Raw genomic sequence first — 22372 nt, 5'->3', positions numbered from 1 at the left:
CGGGCGGGAGGGGCACACGGCTGTGCGGGCAGAGGGGATTTCGATCTGGTGAAATGTGGTAGAAAATGGGGTAATTGGGGGAGGTTAATTTGGATCTAAATGGAGCGATTCGTTATCTCAATAAGAGGCATCTTGTTTTCCAGGGAGATGGCTGTGCCTGCCAGATGCCGACCTACCCACTGGCAGGGCTGTGGCTCAGAGCAGGGCCTCGCTGCTGCTGCTGCTGCCCTCAGTCAGTCTAGGCTCCCAGAGCAACCCACCCTGCCTGGGTGCGGGTGGGGAAAAGGGTACAGGAAGGGGGAACTGAAGGTGGGAGAGCAACTTGCCTGATCCCCCCACAGAGCACGAGAACCTCTTGATTCCTGCCCAGTGTCCTTCTGCTCCTCCCCATGGGCCTAGCTGCCTCTTGGAAGAGAAGAGAATGGGTGGGGTGGGAAGGACAGTTTAATTTGGTTTACTCCCCAATTCATTCAGCAGAATGTCGAGGAGTTCTTCACAAAAGCACATGCAATGAAAGGTGGAATGTGAATTATAAGGACGAGACAAAGCCAAGGTGAACAGCCTCAGTACTGGGCACTTGGTCTTTCTAGTTGAACCTCAGATTGACTCTGAGCCTCCTGGTAACCAGAGGAAAGTAGGAAACCGGTGCTTTGTATTCTAACCAAAGGAGATGAGACATTTAGATCTCCTCCCCTTGGAAGCCAGTCTGGCTTCCTGTGCATTGGTGTTAAGGGGAAACTCTCATGATATTTGTAGTTTGACCCTGATCATGTCCCTCCTCCCCAGGCCTCAGAGCCCCATCTGTTCTGTGCGAGGGGCCACAGGCTGGGACTGCCAGAGTGCTGGGATCCCAGCCACACAGGTAGAGCTGATGAGGCCAGAGCTGAGCTGATGTTGCAGAGCTGAACTGGGCAGCTGAGCGGATTTAGGTTTGAGCCCCAGTTCCTCTTCCTGCTAGCTTTGCAGCCTGGAGTACTCACTACATTGTCCTGAGCCTTCTGAAAAATGGCCCCATTGCACCTTGCCCCCCGCCCCTCCCCATGGTTGTGTTGGTCACATGTGGACTGTGGGTCCCATAAGTGATCACCATCAGCACTAAGGTATTGGGGAAGTTGGGTCGGGACTGGCGCATACAATTTCCTGGTCTAAGTGTGTGTCTAGCCTGGCACTGGCTGCTTTGTGACTATGGGGGCAGGGGTGGGGGTGGAGTTCACTGTGAACTCCATGAGACTGGGGTCAGAACTGAGTCATCCTGTGTCTCCAGCACCTAGCAGAGGCCACTAACATCTTTGTTGAAACAAAAAAAGAAGAGCACACCTGGGGGTCATTTATTCCATACCCCAGTTAGTTGGGGTAAAATAAAACAGTGCCCACAGCCTGGGGTGAGGGCTGGGAGGAAGGCAAACCAAAGGACAAATTGAGGTTAATTTGGAGGAGGGACCACTAGGCATGAATGAGGCAGCTGGCAGTCAGAAGGGTCTTCTTGGGCATGAAGGAACAGGAGGTGGGACTTGTGGGTGCAGGAGCCACCCCCACCCAGCCACAGCAGCAGTTAGCAGTGCCCCGCCTTAGGAGGTGGCTTAGGAGGTGAACTCAGGACACGAATGTGAGGGCCCACACAGCGTGTGCTAATGCGCCTGAGCATGTTGGCATGCAACGCGCGGCCGCATCCAGTGCACATGTGCACATTCTCCTCTAACCGAGCCCTCCACACCCAGGCTGCAGAGCTGTCTAACACAGCATCAGATGAAAGAGGCCTTCTTGCACACCCCATACTAAGGCCAAAGATCCCAACTTTCCTTCTTCTTGGCAGACCTCCCTCAGGGAAGGCCTCATAGGAGTCACAGGGACCCTGATTACCTCCCTTTCCTATGCAGGGGTTCTCAGGGGCAGAGGGTGTTCTGGAGCCGGGGAGCAACAAAGGTCTCTGGAGTGCTGGTAAGGCCTCAGGTCAGCACTCTACCCCAGGAATGGGCCAGATAGAGCAGTGGGCTGGGAATCAGCCTTGACTATCTTGGTGGGCTGAAGCTGGACTGACACTGGGGCACAAAGACCCACCCCACTCCTGTGGGTTCAGGAAGGGAAGTAGATGCAAGAGTTTGAGCATGTTCTACTTCAGCCTCACTGCTCACCCCACACCCTAAGGAAGTCCCACCTCTTGGTGAGCTTTGGTTTTTCCTATCTGGATGGGCATGATAGGATTACCCTGGGGCCTAGCCAGCCAGCCTGGGACTCAAGACTTGCTCCCTGGGGGATGGGCCTGGTCCTAACCTTCTGCCACTCCGAGTCCAATCTCAAACCCAGACAGCCCAGTGCGGCTTCCTTTAGCATTGATGAACACAAACCTACCTCAGTGCCTCACCCCCAACCCTGATGCCAGGGAGGTCACAGGCCGAGACTGGCAGCAGTGCTAGAGGCTGACTCCAAGTGGAAGAAGGCTCAGGGTGGGTGAGAGGGATGACCTTGAACAAGGCACACAGCTCCTACCTCCCCAGCCTCAGTTTATGCCCTGGTAAAGGGACAAGAACTCAGAGGCCACAAGGCAGGACAAGTGCAAGGTCTTGCTGTGAAGCTAAGATGGTGCTCAGGCTTAGCTAGGTCTCCTGGTCCCTCTCCCAGCCCCGGAGTGTTCCCCATCCCCTGCTGTCTGATTCACAGCCAATCAAAGTGCTACTTCCTCCTAAGAGGGGGCTCAGGGTGTCTCACGGGTGAATCAATAAATGGGAAGAGGGGTTTAGTGATACAGCCCCCCTCCAGAGCTGTGAGTGCAGAAAAACTGAATAATCACCTCTGAGTTCAGTTTCCTCATCTGTCAATGGAGTGGAAATGGACCTGCTTTGTAGGGGCTGCCATGGGGATTAATGAATGAATGACCAGTGCTGGGGTAGATGCTGGGTGGCATCACCCATGACAACACATGAGTCAGGAAGAGCTAGTGCCATGTCCTGCCAGTGCACTTCCAGGCACAGTAATTTCTTGCCAATGCTGTATATTTCAGGAACATTTTTTACTCAAAGTCCTACCTAATCACCTTGGGTTTCTCCTTCCTGGAAAACCCCTGAGCCTCCCCTGTACCTTGTTTTGGCCTCTGCTCCATGACAACCCTCTTCTTCAGGCAACCCTGGGGTCCACACTCCTCCCCACTTCCTGGCGAGTCTGACTTTCTTACCAGTCATTCCTAGTAAGACGGGGTGCCACGGGGCTCCTTGTGTCCAGAACTTCAGTGTCCTGTTTTCTCATGGATGCGGCCAGACACCCTGGGTGCATGATGCCGTTTTCCCACTTCACAGGGAGGAAATCTGAAACCAGGATTGCTGAACGCATCCAGTCAGAATGGATCTGACTCTCTTGTGTGTCCATCAGTGGAGGGGTCTCCCAGACAAAGTCCACCTTTCAACTGAGATCAGGGATGGAGGTGGCCTTTGCCAGCTGGGATTAGGAGTCCCTTTCCTGGGAGAAAGCATGATGAAAAAAATAGACTCCCAGGCTCTTGTCCCAAGGGGAGGGAAGGCTGCAATATGAATAGAGATGGAGGTGGCAAATATGCCCTAAATAGGCAGGTACGTGCTGCCTGTCTGTTGCCCCACCCTCCCCAGCTGGTGCCGTGGCTCTGTGGCTGTTGCTAGGCATCTGTAAGGCCCAGGTGGGCCCTACCTGCCGTGGAACAGCCTCGCAGCATGAGGCAGGCACGGGGCCCGGGCAGGAGCAAGGCCGCCTCCGCCGGCCCGCCCTCTTCTCACTTGGCAGCAGCAAGTAGAAGCCATTAGCGCCTGGCAGCCCGTGTCCCATGGCTCTGACAAACGCCTTAAATGTTGTCGCCAAGGCTCCAGCTGTCCCGCCGGCCGCCTTTACTCCTCGTAATAACCAAGTGTCGAGGCTGATTGCAGCAGCGGGATGCAGCCAGTATTCAGAGCGGCTTTTACCCTGGGCGTTTCCACCTGGCAGCCATGCTATGCCCACCCCACCCTCCACCTCCAGGCCTTTGTCTGCCTATCGCCTCTGCCCAGACCCCAGCATCGCCCCCAGGCTAGTCAGTGCCCGGCTTTGTGTCCCAGATGGGGCCCATGCTGCTGCCACCAAAGCCGGCAGGCAGCAGTAGAGCAAGATGTCGGGCATCCATGCTCAGTGGAGTCACAGCCTGGGGTGGAAAGATCTGGCGTGGCTTCCCACTCTTCTGGGTGACCTCTGTAAGGCCCCTATTTCTTGGTTCTGCCTTGGTGTCTTTGTCGGTGGAATGGGAATAACCATCGGGCTTCGTAGAGCTTAGAATGTGTGAAGCAAGGAGTGAATCACACGAGAATGAGCACCTTGGATGGCGGGAGGCTGGGAAGGAGCCAAGCCTGCATCAGCTGCCCTGGCACTCACTGCTTCCTCTCCCCACAGAGAATCTTGCTCTCTCCTACCTCTGTAGCTCTGCCCACCGAGACTCCTGTTGGCAACGCCCTCCCCTCTCTCCTCCCTCTGGCCTTATCCTTCAAGTGTGGTCTGCTGTTTTCTCTTCTGGGAAGCCCTCCCAGCTTGATCTAACCACACTCCCTCTTAGGTTTTATCTGACCTTCAGGTGAGTCATGGGTGCTTAGCTTCCTCCCATCATGATTTCAAGGCTAGAGAAGCCCCATTTTAGGGATGAAGTAATGAAGGTTTAGCGAGGGCATCAGTCTCCCTTACTGTACACACAGCTCCCAGCCCTGCCCCACGGAACACTGTAGACACTGATCAGGGATATAAACTAAGCCCCTCTCTCCCAGGGCTCTGCCAGAGTGGAAAGCACTCCCACACCACAGCCTGGCCTGAGGGTCTCTTTCCTGGGACACCCAGTGATAAGCATCAGTGTCCAGGCCCATCTTGGCTCTGTGATCACTGGATCATCTGTCTACATGTTCCCTGACCTTCCGATGACACTGGCAGGTGATGGCCAGAAAGATAAAGAATGAGTGGTCTCTGCCTGCTCATCAGACTTTCCTCAGGGACATGGAGGTGACGAGGCAGGTGATGGCGAGGGCAGTGGCAGTGTTGGTCATCATGAGGAGACCTAAGGTGCTGGCAGAGATGCCCTAGTGGAGCAATGGTGGTCGTGGTAAAGGTGATGGTGGTAATGGAGTTAATGGTGGATGGTGTAGGTGGAGATGATAGTAATAGTGTTGGTGACTGTGCTGATGGGGATAAGGGTAGTGATTGTGGAGGTGCTGGTGGTGAACATGAGCGTGATGGGGGTGACATCGATGATTGGTGAAGGGAGTACAGCTGGGAATAACAGTGCTAGTGGTAATGAGAATAACACCGGCAGTGACGATGGGAGCAGTGGTGATGGTGGTGGTGCCAGGGTGATGAGGATAATTTGGGCAGCAGTGATAGAGGTGACTGTGGTAGTGGTGAAGGGGAATGTTGGCGGTGGTTAAGGGGAATCAGTAGTGACGGTGGAGGTAACAGTGAGAGTGGTGATGAGAGTAACACTGTGGTGTAGCAGAGATGATGAAGGCGACAGGGCTGGCAGGGCTCCCTGTGGAGTGTGCCTCCTGGGGCAGCCCACCAAGCAGCCCTGTCACACTCATAGGCTGTTTCCTAGCCTAAGACAGGATGCGGTGGGCTTGCTTGACTCTCATTTTTTTTTTAACCTCCAGTAAGCACAGCCTTCTGGGTAATGAGATGCAAATTGACAGAAAAGACAATGAGCCAGCCTGCGGCCGGTGGGGCAGCTTTTAGAGTCAGACTGATTGCCTTCGTGCCAATTTGCATGGCATTAGCTGTGCACGTCTCCTCCAACAGTCTTGTGCATTTTATCAGAGGTCATCTGGATGGTGCATCCAACCAGGAGTGGTGACCTATGATCCAGACCAGGGGCGCAGGCCACTCACACCCTGATCTGACCAAGACTCTGAGGTATGACTCTGAGGAGTCTGGGTCTGCAGGGAGGGCCACTGGATAGGAATGGGCAGGGCTTCATGGTCAGCCAGGAACAGGGATAGGCCAGGATGAAGGGATGTATGGCTGGCCTTGGAGATCTGACTTGGCTGGCATCATGGTTCTCACTATGTGTTACAAAGATGAAAAATAGACCACAGGCCTGGAGGATGCCTCAGTATGGGTCCAAGATCTAGCCCTAACTGGCTCTGTTGCTTGGGTGGTCCCTCCATGCTTTAGCTCCCCCACCATGCAGTGGAACCCCCAACCTCACCATCTCCAGGTTGAGATGACAATCATCAATCCAGGCCCTCTGTACAGCGTGCTCAGTTAGAGTGGCCAGGGCGGGTCCTCCCTGTCAAATCACATTTTGCAGCCTCTAAGCGTGGTCATCACTGTCACCATCACTCAGGCTACATTTGGGATCGTTTCTGGGCTGTGACCAAAGGGGCCCTGCGCAGACCAGACCCAGGTCAATTCCTAAACCTGGCCCCTTTATGCTGTCCTGCCTGGCCCTTTCACCTCTGTCCATGGTTCTGAAAGTGTGAGCCCAATCTGCCCTGAGGACCCTGCTGCAAGGTGGGCCAGGGCCCTCCTCCCTGATGCCCTTGCACTCTGACCCAAGTAACACCTCCAACCCAGTACAACCCAAGATTCCACCTCAGGCCCACCCCCAGGATAGAAGACAGTGGAGCCAGAGACTCCTGCTCTCCATCCAACATGGCCAGTGCCCCATCAGGCACGTCCCAGTGCCCCTCCAGCCCCGCCTTCCTCCTCAATGTCCCACTCCCCTCTCCCCCCCCCCAGGTTGGGCCTAATCAGAGCTAATCAGAAAATTATGAGCTGCCTGATTACTGATTAGATTCCTAATGTTAATAGAGTCGAGAAGGGCCCGCTAAGGCTGTGTTTTAGGAAAAAGTATAAAAATAACATCATGGAAAGGGAGCATGGCGGCTGAGTGGGTCTTGGGCGCTACTGTCCTCACAGGCAGCTCTGCTGTTCCAGTTGGTAGAATGTGCTCAGGCTCAGCTTTCAGATGAAAATACATTTCATAGCAGAGGGGCCTCCTGGCACTCCTAAATTCTGTCAGTGAAATTGCTACCTCACGCAGCTCTTGCTGCAGAGGCCTCTGTCAAGTTCTGTGCCCATGATAGCAGGTCTGAATTGCAGTAGGAAGAAAGGTAGGATAAAAAGAAGAACTTCCCGATGGCACACCACGTGGGAGTGGAGCCTTGTCTATACTGCTTACTGACCTCATCATGCCTGCCACAGGCCAGGCACACAGTGGGTACTTAACAAGCATTTGTTGACAAACAAATAGAGAAGGTCACATCAACCCTTCCCGCTGGAACTGACACCCTCCTGTGTCCCATCCCTAAGTCATGGCGGAGCATAGAGGCACTTGAGGGAACTTATTAGAAGAGGGTATTAGAATGTGTCATGAGAACGAACTAGTAGAGTGTGCTGGACTCCCCAGGGACCCAAAACCTGGCTGACCTGGCCACGTGAGGGCCTGCATCCATCATCCCCCGTCTCTCCCTCCAGCAGGGCCCCAGTGCCTTTTTGCTTCCAGATCTGACTTCATTGAGTTGGCAGCAGCGGGGTGGCACTGGTGGATGCATTTCCACAAAGTTCAGAGTGGAGTTGGGAGAGCTGACATCAGCAGTTCAGACCCACAGCAACCCCTTGAATCCCTCTGCATGGAGTACACAGTGCAGTACATACTTAAACTCAGCTTCATCCTGCCCACACCTTTACCTCTGCACCATCTTGGATCCCTGCTCTTCGTCATTCCCTGCTGCCTCTGGCCTGGTTTCTGCTGTCTCCATCCCAGAGAAACCCAGACCTCTAAGTCACTAGGCCCTAAAGGGACCTTTGACTCCTCCCTCCCACACCACACCACCCACTGGGTCACTGGCCACAGTGGGAGTCTGAGACCATGTCTTACTTCTGGGCTGAACTGGTCTGTGCCCAGCACTGGGACTCCCAGACCCATGAATCCACTCCCTACCCTCAAGAAACCACATCTGGGAGGGGGAGTCAGACACAGCGTGATAGAGGCACCACAGGGGATTCTGAAAACCCATCCTGGCAGGAGTGCCAGGTTCCTGGAGTAGATGGACACTGACTCTAAAGGGTGAGGAGGAGTGGACCAGTGAGGGGAAGGGAAGGGCAGTCCAGCCTTAGAAAACAGCACAAATAAGATCAGGGAACCCAAGCATGGCAGAAGGGCAGAGTTTAGTGAACGTGGTAGGAGAATGTGGGGTAGCAAGGCCAGACCACACAGTGTCTTGTGAATGTTGGCAATGAGAAAGGGAGCTATGGTCAGGGCACCTGGGTAGTACTGGGCAGAGATCAGGGGCCATGGGGAGTGGCTGGGAGGCTGAAGGTGTGGAAGTGTGGGTCATAGGATCTCATCCTAAGCACTGAAGTTGGGGGAGGGGCTCTAGAGAGGTCTGCTGAGAAAAGAGGAAGAGGAAGCAGGGGGCTTTGTAGCAACTCCCAAGAAGTGACCTTAGTAAAGTGATGACCCCGCTTGGTCAGGCTGGTTAAATAGGACACGCAAATGGGCCTTTAGTTCCTGCTTGGGGCAGAGCTAGGCTGGAGGGCGTGCTCGGAGCATAGGACAAAGGCGGTGCTGAGGAGAGGGATGACCCACCAGCGTGAGTTTAAAGGGAGCAAGTCAGTCAAGGTCAGAGACATCAAGGTGATCCCTGGTGTGAGGCTGAGGGGAAGAGCAACCCAGGACTTGAGATGTGTCTCCAATCCCAGGGTGAGTCCACAGCCTTGGACCCATGATACAGATGAGAGATTGGGGCCAGAGAAATAAGGATAATGCCTCCTAAATTACACATTGTTTCCACCACCAAGCCCCAAGCACTCAGGCCTCCCAGCCTTTGTGGCAGGGCAAGTGGGGTGGGCATTGTCACACATAAGCACACACAGCCACACCTATGTGCCTGGAAGGTGGCCTGATGAGGGGAAGAGGCAGCTGTGTTCCGTGGCAGACTTGAATAGATGACATGTCCGTACTCTTCTAAGCAGAGAATGACCAACAGCCTGACAGGGCACCTGACTATCTGCATTTTTTTTTTTAAGGATGAAAGAACTTTGATGAATTATATTGGGTCATAATTCCGTGGGAGGAAAGCTGACAAAACTGGCAAAATTAGGAGAAATTCCACTGACTCACCAAGGACTGAATCACCTGAGAAATGTGTGGGATTCCTGTGAGGGTGAGGGGGTGCCATCTTGGTAGGGCCCTCACCCATTTGAGCCTCTGAGGGATTGTACTGGGAAGAACAGAATCTTGGAACAAGCCCCAGCAGCTGTGGGGTCCACATGGCCCAACCCTCGGCTCTTGTTCCTTGGGGTGAGATGCCTCCACTTGACTGGCTCCAGGCCAAGCCCAGTGTGGACTCACTGACTTATTTCTCATCGGGGAGCCTCTCACAGGTGCTCAGCAGGGAACCCAGGAGCAGCAGTGGTGGGCTAGGGCAGGGTCCCAAGAGCCTGACCTCCGCCCCAGTGTTTGGCCATCCGGGGTCATGTCTACCCCCTCCTGAAGCAGCCCTGTGTGAGTTGAATCTGCGCTTTCTATAAAAACCGCTGTATAAATCAGGCGGGCCCCTGGGAGTGTCCCTGTCCTTGTCCTTTGCTCTGTTCGCGCATTTTACTCCCATGACACATGAGTCCTGCTCTCAGAATCGACCATGGGTCCAGCTGAAGCAGTGAAGCCAGTGGAACTTGTGTCCCCACCGAGTGCCACTCCCCCTTCCTTCCTCCCTGGGAAGCAGTGTCTCCGCGTTCATGACCCATCCGCTCCTGGTGTGAAAACGTCCACTTTCTGGTAATGTACCCACAGTAAGAGAGTGGGTTACTTAAATGTCCTCCCACGGCAGAGGACAGCATCGCCAGGTCCTTGGGTGCCCAGGGAGGTCTGGGAATCCTGTCTGCTCTGCAGTTCACCTCTCTTCAGCACCAGATTCCCCAACCCCATGTCCACCCTCATCACCAGCCACCCTCGCTACTTCATAGTTTTCCTGGGAAATTGAAATACTGGCAGGACTAAGGAGTACAGGAATCAATCCCCAAGCCCATGATGGCCTCGGGGGGTGAACAAGCCCAGGCCCGGGGGTGGTGAGGCGGGTGCCCCCCTCCAGAAGGGAACCACAACGGGAATGAGTTTTTCCCTGTTACATGTATCCTGACCTTTTTTGAAAAAGAAAAAATCCATTTTACTAATTTTTTTATCAGCTCGTGGAGGACACAGTGCAGCTGGTGAGGGAGAAGGTCAGGGAGCCTGTCGTGGCCGACAACAGTGCAGGCCCCACGTGATGGCTTCCCTGGCGCCCTTTGTAGATTCGGGGTGCTTGTTATTTTCCCTGCAGCTTTAGTTGCTGAGATTTTAGTTTGGAGTTTGGCTGTTTGTTTTGTTTAGCAGTTGTTTTAGCATTAAGCGGGGAGCACTGTTAATGCAGAAAAGGGTGAGCTCAGGTGTGTCCTGATAGACACCAAAGGTATGCAGCGTAGAACAGGGACGGGCGAAGGAGACCTCAGAAAGAAGTGCAGGGAAGCCAGGAAGGCAAGGGCAAGTGTCCGCTCTGCCCAGGAAGCACTGGTGTTGGCAGTACACCTAACGGGAAGGCAAAGCCGCTAGTGGCTCCACCACCTGCCATTCGTAAGTCATGGGTCCCCGTCAGCCTGCTCCACGCGTGTGTGAACCCACTAAATCACATGCCTCTGAAGGTCCTGGTGTGCGAGGTCGTGCCCATGACACTCAGCACACCATGTACTGCAGTCAGGGTCACGCAGGCAGCCACAGCTCATGTTGCAGGCAGTCTGCCCACACGTGTGGCTCCCCAGGCCACATGTTGTGCAAGGATGGGGTCAAGTTGGGGTTCTCCTGGTACCTGCCTAGAGCAAGAGTGGACAGACAGACAAATGCCCTCTCAGGCTGAGGTGGCAGGAAGGAGAGCCCCCCAGAGCCAGGAACCCCTCACCACCCTGCCTGCTCATCTACCCCTGTTGTCAGCCCTGGGGCTCCAGATCCCTCCTTACTAAGCTGCATCTTGCTTCATTATTATGCAGATATTTTAATTATGCAGATATGTTTTTCGACAGTTTTAAATATGTATATTATTTACTCATTAGACCATAACAGCTCTGGAAATTGGAAATCTGTATTTAGTATCTATCAGTGCACAATACAGAGCTAATACAGAGCCTGCGGGGGGCGGGGCCGGAGGTATAGGAGGGAAGAAGGATGGCAGTGGCAGTGGTGCTGGGCTAGACAGGGGCTGCTTGGCACCCTGTGCTTACCCCCTTGCAGAATCTGGACCCAGTGACATTAAGGTTGAGGGTGGGCTCAGCATCAGGGAGGAGGCCAGTTACTAATCCCCCTTCTTGGGGGAAGGGCAAAAGAACCACTCTGAGAGGCAGGTGGGGCACGTGAACCCAGCCAGCCAAGCCCACTTGCCCAGACCTGGTCCTTGCCTGGATGTTCCCTGTCTAGCAGCGCTGGTAACCTGGGCCTGATCCCCCCACCACATCCTCACCAAGGACCTCCAACACTGACACAAATGCTCCGAGCCACAAAAGTAGGAGGAGCTAAAGAGCCCGCTCCTCAGTGCTAGGCATGGGATGGGAGGGCAGGGGCTGTGGTAACAGTCCTTTGCCTGTTGTTGCATTAACTGAGCCCATGGGTGAAGCCCTGGTCTGAGGCAGGTGCCAAGGGTAGTATCTGATTCATCCTGTCGTCATCGCCTTCCCAGCGACCCTCAGCCAGTGCTCTCGTGGCATCTGCTCCGTGCTGAGACTTTTCTGCCCCTTGCCTCCTCCTCAGAGCCCCCATCACAGCTTCTGCTGGCTCAGCCCCCAGGGCCCAGATCTCAATATCCTGGGCCCCACGAGTTCAAGGCCTTTCATCCTAAGCCTCTCATATCCTCTTAGAAGAGGGAGTAGCTATAACTAATTAAGGCCAAAAAACTTGTACAATTTTTCCCTCTGGACTGCACAGAACAAATCCTGACTGACGGGTTATTGCTCCCCAGGCCCTTTCAGGCTAGGCCAGCATGGGGAGGTGTGGGGGGAGGGACTCCCAGGTAAGGGGGTGTTGGAAGAAAGAGGAGTGGCCTAGGGGAGGAAGGGGTGGGGGGAAATGGGGTCAACCAGCCTGGGGGATGGAGCAGGTCCTCACAGAGGGTGGAAAAGGCTGAGAGGCCCAGCTCCCCACACCCAGCCTCTCCCCTCCTAGCATGCAGTAGGGCCCTCCCCTCCAGGGGTTAGCTTCAGAGGGGCACCCACTGTGGTGGTGTTACACGGCAATTTAACTTAGTGAAATTGGAAGGTGTCTTGCTGCTCCCCAGGGGAGCTCTGTCCCCAGCCCAGCGCATCACTAGTCCTTTTCTTTCATGCCTTTTCCAGTAAGAACAGCTTTCCAAGCTGAGGGAAATTGATTGTTAAGTGAAACTCTCTGATAATTGCCTCTGAAATGCCCGCTGTTATCATGATGGACTTGGCCGTGAGCATCCCGGCTCAGTAATCCCACCACACCTTGGCCCCAGCCGCAACATCACGGGCTGGGCCAGCAGCCACTTCACGGCAGTGTCACTTTCAGTGGCAGCCCTAACCCTCCAAGATGTGATGAGGAAAAGAGGCTCAGAGAGGTTAAGCCACACACCTGGGGGCACACAGCTGGCCAGGTAGAGTCAAACTCAAACCCAGACCTCTACCCACATCAGAGACAGTCTGACCTTGATTTAGCAGATGTCCAGCTACCATGTGCAAGGAGCCGGGGTACTGAAAACGCAACAGCCGCCCTTTACAGCCTCTGCCAACTCAGAGCTCAAGAAAGAGAGCAGATAAGATAGAGGCTTCTCTGAGGGCCACGATCAGGGCAGACAGAGGCTTGGCAGGAGTCAGGGAGGGGTAGAAGGAGAGGAGTCTAAACTAACCCCTCAAAGGTGAGGGGTCACCAGGCTAGAGGGGTCTGGGTGAGAATGGACAAGGAGGGAGCAGAGGGTGCAGGGTCCTGGTAGCAGGAGAACCAAAGACCTGGGGGTGAGCGGGGCTCTAAGGAGCAGCAGTTCAGGGTCAGGGGTGGGAAGGAAGCACCTCTCCCCAGACAAGTGAGAGTCCTGGAGACATCTGAGCTGTGGCCACCTCTGTCCGTGCCCACAGGGACACTTGGTAGGTTCTCCCTTCACCTCTGTGCCTCAGTTTCCTTCTCTACCCAGGGCATCGGGAAGACCCGAAAGAGGTGGGAGGAAACCCTAGGAGGGAAAACCTTGGGCAGGGTGGAGGCAGGGCTGCAAGCCCATCTTCTGGGCAGCCCGGAGCAGGTCTGAACGGGGAGACAGGAGTGGAAGGTGCGAGTGTCTCATAGGGGAGTGTCTCATGAGCTAAGTAGCAATGGAGGCTTCCAGATAGACTAATAGAGCTGGATGAGATGATGGGGCCCATGTCCCAGGCAGAAAGAGATGGGCAAGGGCTTTAGCTTGACGCCCACAAGAGAAACTCCAGGGGACTGACCCTGATGCACAGATTCTGGGGCTTGGAGCAAGGGGGCTAGCAAGAGCCTCCCTCCCTCTAAGTCGGCGCAGCTACTAGCTCCAATATGCAGACCGGAAATTAAGGCCCGGGGGTAAGGGAAAGCCATGTGCTCGAGGAAGCCTGGGTTTGAACCCAGGCCAGGGCTGCAGGGTCCAGGCTCTGATTCCCACTTAGGGCCCCTCACGTGTGCCAGTAGGTCACCCCAGTTCTCCCACCTCCTCCCCAGGCCCACAGACTATGTACAGACACAGCCTGCCCACTCCGCCTCCATTCAGCTGCCTCTGCCCTTCCTCCCACACCACCAGGCCTATGTGTTTAGCAGTTTCCACACGTCCAGCGCCCGGGGATGGACTGATTGATCTGTAACACCGAAAAAATAATAATGGCTTGATCGTTACTGAGGATTAAAAGTAATCCTTTCGCTGTGGCTATTGCAACTCCGTTATTCACGAGTCAGCGGGCTGACCTGGGCCTTCGAGCCCGTGGGACTCCATGAGTTCAAGGAGGCTGGCTGCTGGGGCCCTCCCTCCCTGGGTCTCCCTCACCTTAGCTGCTAAGCTAGGGAGCCAGAGAGGCTGGCAGGCATCTGCCGTGTGCCTGGTGCCTGTGAATCCCAGGGTCAGAGCTGAACCCTGAGAACATGAAGGAGCTGGTAACCCCTGGCCAGGGTGGAGGTAGATCCAGGAGAGGACAGCTCCTCAAGGCCATGGCCCAGTTTGGCAACTTCCACTAGTGTTTATAAACCCATCAACTCTGTGGCAAGGGACCTGGTCAGATTGCTCCCACACCTGCCCCAGCCTCTGGGCAAGGAAAGGGGGCATGGAGGCATGGAGTGACCGCCCAAGGCTGGACCCCAAGGGTGCTCCCTCTCACCCAGGCCAGGTGCTGAGCTTGCATAGTAGGTGCTCAAGTAACATCAGTGACATCTTGTTCGCCAAACATGTCACACTGTGATGACCTCCATGGAAGGCTGCTGCAGGCTCATCGGGGTTGAAGTGGGGTTAAGGTGTGGCTTAGGCTCAGGGGAGGCCCAGGATGGAAAATGAGGGACAGGAGATGGGCACAGGTGGACCTTTCAGGACTTCATAAAAACTTCATCTTTGATATGCAGGGAATAGGGAGCTGCTGAAGAGTTGGCAGGGGGAACGGGGCTGGCCACATGATCTGATCCACATTTCGAGGGCTCCAGGTAACATGGAGAATAGAAGATGCAGGGCAAGGGAGGAGAAAGGAGCCTGGGGGAGGACAGAGATTAGGCTAGGGACAGATAGTAGGTGGTGGGAGTGAAATCAAAGAGGGGCCAGTGGTCCCAGGCTCACTCCAAAAGGGGATGTTGTGAGTTCACATCCCAGGAAGATGTCCAGGCACTCAGGAGGGGCAAGATGTAGGAATAGAGAGGCCTGTGGTTCCTGGAGTACAGGCACATGAGGCCTGAAAAGGTGGGATAGCAGGAGAGGGAAGTGGAAGCCAGGAGGGACTCACACTGTGAAGAGAGGGGGAATTCCCTGCCCTGTTCGCAGGACTGCCAGTCTCATAGTTTCCCAGCATTCAGCACTCTTGGCCTGAGGAGGAGGGGGATCCAGGCCTAGCAGGAGTGGGGTAGCTCTGGACAGCCTCTCTAACCGCCTGGTGGAGGTCAAGCTCTGCAGGGAGTCCCAACAAGCCACCACACCCCCCATACACACACACATTGTTTCTTGCCAGGAGGGAAGGAAAGCTGGTCTCTGTGTCCTAGTGGACAGCTGCCATGCTTTGTTAGAATCTCCCTTTGGGACCTTGTGCCACTTCAGGCCTGACTGGTGGTTGGGAGCATAGTGTCGTGAACACCAGAACCTCAAGAGCAGGCAGGACCTCAAGAACAGGCCTTCTGAGTTGGGGCTAGAGACCTAGAGGCAGGACCATGGGACAGAGTAGGAGGGGATGGGAGACCACAGCCGCCCCAACTTCACCCAGGCAGGTGGGCCCTGTGGACCGTGCCTTCAGACCTTGGCCATGGACAGGGCAGGGCAAATGCTGTGGTGAGGACAAGGCTCAGGATCCCAGCCTGACCTGGACTCACTATGTGACCTTATGCAGTCTGCTCAGTTTTGCCTGGATGTCCTCACCCAAAGAGGAGTGTCAGGCACAATGTGAATGGTGACAAGTACACATGATGCGTGGCTGGCCAGGGGAAGCACTTGGCATGAGTAGATGGCCAGTTAGTCATCATCGCCAGGGAAGGCTAACAGATTTCACGGCCTAGGACTCAGGCTTAGTCCCATCTTGGAGCCCCAAGACTTCCTGGAGGGACAGTATCCACGGAAAAGAGTCTCTGGGCAGCTGGCAGTCAGGCCCTGAGGGTGGCCAAGTCCCAGACCTCTTCCAGGAAGCCTTCCCTTGTGTATCAATTTCCCACAGCACTGAGCTTTCCAGAAGCACAGTGGTTCCTCTTGCCCTGGTCGTTCTGCCTGGTTTTGTGTGTGTCTCCCTCTCTGGACAGTGAGAGGCCAGGGCTCTGCCACATCTCCACACTCAGCACAGTCTGGCACCAGATTTGGCTAATAACAAGGTGTAGATGGCATGGACACACTCTGCTTACAGGCACAGGAGTCTCTGTGGAGAAGGAAACAGCCCCAAAGGCCAGACCAGGCTCCTGTGGCCAGGAGATCTGGGCACCTCTGCTGGGAAGGGGCTTAGGAAAGCTGGAGAGTTCAGCTGAAGAGTTCTGGCCTGGCTGGACAGAGGTGGGCTGTGGACACCTCCTGCTGGGCCCTGAGCAAGCTGGGGTCAAAGATATGTCAGTGAGACATTCTGTCACTTGTTATGGTTTACTCTTTGCTGGGGAGCGCCTTCTTGGTGACTCTGGCTTCTATGAGGTAGAGAATGGCAGTGGGGCTTGATTCCAGAATCTGGGTCTTGCTGTGTAGTGGGAGTCCCCCTTCCATCCAGTGGACAAGAGAGCTACCTGAGGTGAAGGACAGGGAGTCCCATGGAGATGCTCTCACCTCACTTTGTGCCTCATCTTTCCTGTGAAGCAGCTGTGGATGGGGAAAGGGCGCACACAGCAAGCTGGGAAATGTCTGGGGCCAAGCCATCTTGAGGGTCCAGCAGGAAGGGGGAAGGGAGTCTGAGCCAGCCTGGCCCCAGGGAGTCCTGGGATGGAGAAGGATTTGGGGTGGACACAGGCCCTCCTCAGCCTGACCTCCTTTTGCTCTCTCCCTCAGAGACTGGCTGATGCTGCAGAGGGCTTCCAGAAAGCCCATCGCTGGCAGGACAATATCAAGGTAAGAACTGCCATGCCCTCCCAACCCCTAGGCCCTGCCCACCCGAGGGTGAATGTGAATGTGGGGGAGGGGAGTCTTCCCAGACCTGCTGGGAGGGTGCCAAGGGCTCTGTGGGGTAGAGCCGGGAACCTCTGTCAAACTTTCAACAAACATTTGTGGCTGGGGACTGGGACGTGGGTTGCAGATAGGAGACTCATTCCACCCCAGAGGAGCTGTAGAGTCCCTGTGGGTGGACAGGCTGCTCTGAGTGACGCTCTTCAAGGTTGGTGACTCCTTGGTGGCTGTGGGGTCTCCAGACTCCTTGAAGAGCTCCTGGCACCTCTTGGCTTCGGTTCTTTTCAGAGACTTTAATACACTGACCTGGAAGAGGTGCAGGAGCAGGGGCCTCAAACCCCCCTTGGCAGGACTTCTCTGTGCGGTAGCCCATCTTCCAGGAGGCCATCGGCCTGGGGACAGGGGCCAGGCTGCCACGGCCACAAGCCTCTCCTCCCACCAGTAGAGCTCGGAAGGGGCTCCAGCACCGAGGGAGTGCAGTGTGAGAAGCTGGCATAGAGCTCTTCTGGGGGTGAGGGGGGCCAGGATGTGGGGGAGGGGAGGGAAGGCCACTGCCCAACATCAAACCCAGGTAGCCCTCACCAATTCAGGCAGCTGTGTTTGACTTAGTGGGCCTGGATATACCTACACCCTCTCTGTCAGACCAGAGGCTCAGAGGGTCATTGTAAGCTGGAAGAGAACCTGAGGCAGGGTTCCTCCCAGATTCAGGGAATTCCGATGCCAAGGATGGCAGAACCCCCAGGGACCAGACCAGCTGACAGGACTCGCTGGCCTGCACAGCAGCCTGGCTCTCTGGGCCGTGCCTCCTGGTTGGCTCTCTGCTAAACACAGGGAGGAGCACCGAGAGCTGCCCTCTGGGACCAGGGGACCAATATGGAGGCACTGGGACAGGCCCTGACTCACTCTGGCCCTAGATCTGGATCTCTGGGAGGGAGATAGGATTATCCTACTTAATTGATAAGAAAACTGAGGCCCAGAATATTCAGCCCTCCCTGAGGTGACCTGTTATTGTGATCCAGGCCACCTAAAGCTGTTGCTCCTCCCCAGTCCCCCCAGGCCACTCTGAGCCCTGCCACACCTAGCCTGCACCTTGGCATTCTTTTGTTGCGATGTGGGAGCTGGGTGATGCCCAGCCCTAAGTCTGCAGGATCGGCCTCCCCTGCTGGTCTCTTTCCTCCCTGCCCTCATCCTGTGCCCCAGCCACGCTAATACCTCACTCCAGGCCTCTGAGCCCTTCGCCCAAATGCCCTCTATTCCTCCTGCTTGTCTGCAGCTTGTCTGCCCTTTCCTGGTGCAGCTGCACCCACCCTGCCCTTCAGCCTCTCCTCCTCTGGGCACCGAGCACCCTCTACCCCTGCTCCCCGCTTCATTTGTTCCTATGTGCTTCCCCTCCCACCCCGACAGGCGGGCAGAGCAGGCACCAGAGAGCAAGCACAGGAATCAGGGAACAGAGGATGAAAGGACCCACCCTCTCTCTCAATCCAGGACCCACGTCTGTTTTCTCTCCCTGACTCTGAAGAAAACCCATGCTTTCCATGGGTCATCCTGCCAGATCCCTGATTGTCAGCTACTCCCAACTCCCGAGTCAGGAACAGCTTATCCCAGGCCAGCGTGGGCAGTGTGGGGCTTGCGTGATGGAAGGCCAGAGTGAGACTGGTGTTGCTTGAAGACTTGCTTGTGTAGGGGACCCAGACAAGGGCATCAGCTTCTCCATGTGGCAAAGGACTGGCTGGCGTTGGTGCTGCCAGTCGGCTTAGACATGCCGTGTGAGAGCATGGTGCACATATTAGGCTTTGTAGGTGCTAAATGGGTGATGGTGTGTGGCCTAGCTAGTCACACCACCTCATGGGCCCTGGGTGCTCCTGACCGGAAATAAGGTAGGAATGGGCTCTGACTAGCCCAGCCTTGCTTGCCCAGTGCTCACCACCATTGCAGCCCATCTGTCCCACCAGTGTCTGGGCAGAGTAGAGCTGCCTCTCCTTTCCAACTGCAGTGTTAGGACCCTGTTATTCCCTGGAATGACTGCTGCCCAGGCTGCCAGACTGATGATGGCCCATCAGCCAGTATACCAGCCGGCCCTGCCTGGTCTGCCAGGGGGAGCTGGTGGCAGCTATAGGTGGGTACTGTGCATGCCACAGGCTACAGGAACTTGAGACTGGGGAATGGGCAATGCTTTTGTCCTTTGCAGGCCCACTACCCACCCTTGAAACCACATCCTTCCCAGTGACCTTCAGAAAGCAACAGCTAAGGAACAACGTTCCTCCCCAGTACTCAAGAGAGCCACCTGGCCTGTGTCACGACCCCAGCCTCAAAATTAGGTCCTTTATGCAAGCCAGGTCTTCCCTCGGGAATGCCCTTCCTTTAGAAAGGCAAAGACTATCCTCCAGTTAACTGTGTGGGGTTTCTCTTTCAGCCCCTACCCTAGGACTAGACCCCATTGCCAACAGTGCCCATCTTTGGTACCTCATCACAGACAGCTCCCAGCACAGGCTCCCCCGGGCGGTGTCCCAGTGGGCTCACGTGTCTGCCTCATGCAAAGCCCCTCTAGGTCTCACTCAGCACTGCCCACTACCATGCTTGTGCCCGTTGGGTGCTCTCTGAACAGAGTGACCAGGAGCAGCTGGAGCTCAGTCTTTTACCTCTGAGATGGGGAGGGTGGCACCTAGTCCTGGTCACAGAGGAGACACGGTCCATGAGACCAGACTGGGATCCACAGCTTAACCAGGACGGTTGGGGCCCTCTGTGTTCAGACTTCTGAGAAATGATCAGTGGTGTCCTCACACACACACACACACACGCACACACGCGCACGCATAACCATCAGCACCAGCTCAGGAAATTGGGGAATCTTGGAACCTGTAGAGTCAGAACTGGGACAAGAGAGCAAGGGGGAGATGTCTGGATATGAAGACCCCTGCTCCCCTCCCTAGTCCTAGGTCATTACCCCACACACCTGGCCTTGTCACGGGCAGGGGATCCAGAGTCCCAGCCCTGTCCCACCCCTTGGGCACCAAAAAACAATGGCCCTAGTGAGCAGGCAGCATGTGCTCTGGTGCCCATTGCAATTAGGGTGGATGAAGATGGTCCACCTGCTGGACACTGCCTGGAGCCAGCACCTCACTGTGCCAGAGTTATCTGCCACCAAAACTGCCACTAGGGAGGAGCTGGGACAGAGCATGGGTGAGGGAGGCAGGAGAAGCCATTGGTCCTGGGCCTCAGTGCCAACACCAGGGCCTGCAGGAGACAAAGCCCTGCCCTGGGCATCTAGTGAAGGAAGCAGTTCTACTCTGGGAATCTGAGAGGAGAGGTGACTCTAGGACTCTAAAGGGAGGGCTGTGAAGGTGGGGCTAGGCCAGGGGACCCAGCTGGGCAGGACAGGTGGCCTCCTCCGCCTGAGGTCTGCCCCAGTCATCGGGCCCACTGCTTGCCTCTCCGCCAAGCCGGCGACAGACGGCTGTCTCAGAAAACAGTCCTCTTGGCTGAGCTAAGCTGAGCTGGCAGTGAGCCAGGGCAGGAAGGCCAAGCGTCCTGACTAGTTCAGCCGGGTGGCTGGCCTGGGCCCTGCCCAGGGGCCTGATGGGCAGCCGGCAGCCAGGTCTGGCAGGTCACAGCAGCCACCTTCCACAGCACTAACCATAGATGCCACCACTGCTCCCCACATTCACCCTGTGTTCATTTCCTCACCATTTCCCACTTTCCAGGGAGTTGGGGGATCCCTCTCTTGTTCTCATTGTCAGATAAGGAGAATGTATGTGTCATCTATCCAAGAGTTGTGTGGATCCTCCCAGGCCTACCCCTCATGTGTCATCTGTGGACACAAATCCACACAGCGTGGGCGAGGGAGGGCATGTGTGTGAGCTCAGAGAGGTGGTTCCTCCCCTGCCCAGTTTGAGCGAAGTGGCCCCTAAAATACCAAGTAACAGAAAGGAGTGTCAAGGGTGTGGATACTTAATGTGAAACATTAAGGATTTCCATTTCACCCCAGCCAAGGGGTTTCTCCACACTCAGACCCCAACTGTCAACTGTGGCGTTGCAAACATAAGCACCACCACCACCACCCCCCCTGCATGGGGTGGCCCAGCTCTCTGTTCTCTTAGCACCCTCAGAGGAGTCATTATCATCCTGTTTTTATAAGTGGGAAATCAAGACCCCAAGGTAAAGCCTCATTGAGGCTACAAGATTCAACAGGCACCCCTTGCCTTGTCAGTGGGATTGGGGTGAACCTGGGACATCCTTATGGGGCCCTGGGGCCCACTGACTACTCGGGATCCCAGCTCTCACAGGTTCAGGATTGGAAGCCAGAACCCTTTGCCAAGATCTCTGCATGCCATCTGTAGGAGGCGCTGCCTCCTTGTGGTTTACCTAGTGGACAGGGCATCAGTAGTGGACACTGCGGCACTGCGTGAGCCAAAACCACACAGAAGCCTTTCCAGGGACCACCCCCACTCCAGTACAAATGGCCTTTATCTGCCGCACCTCAGCTTCACGTCACATTAAGCATAGCCACCGCAGCTGTGTTGACGACGTACTTTCACACACGTGAACTTGCCCACCACCATCGCATGCTACTCTCTTCCAAGGAGGCCAGGAACTGGCCTTCTCAAGTCAGGAAACATGGGAGAGAGTCCTGCCTACCCTGCAGCTGAGCCCCTGGGAAGAAGAAATAGATTCTTGAGCCTCACTCATAGTCTGCAGAGGCCTGAATCCTCTTGTATAGCATGTTCCCCCTGTGTCTCTGATGCCACCAATCCGATCCTCCAGTGAAACTGTGAAACAGCAGGACAAATGGAGAAAGGGATCCAGTGTAGCAGCTGGAGGGGTGGCCGAGCCTCTGAGGGGAACCTGGGGCCTAAGAGGGACAGACCCCCACCCATGCCCTTTCCTGCCCTTGCAGATGGTTTGCCTAAAAAGTTGGTGAGCGAAGCCCCGTGTCCTAATCTGCAGTCCTCCCACAGCACCCGCCTGTTTTCATTACGGAGGGAAAGCGCATCAGAGCCGTGTTTATAACCCCCTTTTAGATAACAAATCACATTTTCTTTTCACCAGCGAGTGTGTTGAATTGATATTTTTTCCCCTTGGTTTAATGGGTTTGTGTGTTCAGGAATGATCTTCATCAACCGAAACTCCTTATTGTGTTTGATGTAATGTCAGCTTTCATTAAGCGCTTCGGTCAGAACACAGAGCACAGGGAAAGGCCCAGCACCTAGGAGTCTGGGCCCCGCCCCCGCCCGGGGCCACCTGGGTGCCCATCTTCCAGGACTGGTGGGTGGGCAGGAGGGTTGCAGTTGAGTTGGGAAGGTGGGTTGAAGCCGGGGGTAGAAGCCTTTCCTACCCCTGTGTAGGGTCCTGGTCTGTGTGATGAGGTTACAGGCTGTTGGTCACAGAACCCTGTAACACAGTAAGTGTCGAGCGCTAGATGCAGTGGATGCCTCAGAAGACCAAAACTATCAAGTCACCTTCAGTCTTACATTCAAGAGGTTGTGATCTTGCCCAAGCATGGTGCCAGGCATGCATTCAGTGTTCTAGAGTGCTTGAACTATGCCTACAGGTCCAGCCACTGGCCTGCACCCCCAGACCTCTGATGGGAGACAAGCCTATAA

The 22372-nt window shown here is 55.4% G+C and overlaps 1 protein-coding gene across 2 annotated transcripts in view; it reads left to right on the top strand.

The window, feature by feature from the left end:
- The window catches only part of CACNA2D2 (calcium voltage-gated channel auxiliary subunit alpha2delta 2), a 134907-nt gene that overhangs the window by 86659 nt on the left and 25876 nt on the right, over nucleotides 1–22372 (top strand). For both annotated transcript variants that reach the window (XM_037529639.2, XM_037529631.2), the window contains exon 4: nucleotides 16659–16718. In XM_037529639.2, the coding sequence (XP_037385536.1) occupies nucleotides 16659–16718 (60 nt within the window). The remainder of the gene's footprint in view (nucleotides 1–16658; nucleotides 16719–22372) is intronic.

This window comes from Talpa occidentalis, unplaced genomic scaffold, assembly GCF_014898055.3.
Source record: "Talpa occidentalis isolate TD23 unplaced genomic scaffold, MPIMG_talOcc4v2.1 talOcc4.10, whole genome shotgun sequence".
Classification (NCBI taxonomy): Eukaryota; Metazoa; Chordata; class Mammalia; order Eulipotyphla; family Talpidae; genus Talpa; species Talpa occidentalis.
The sequence above is the reverse complement of the archived record's forward strand: the minus strand, read 5'-3'. Positions and strand labels throughout refer to the sequence as shown.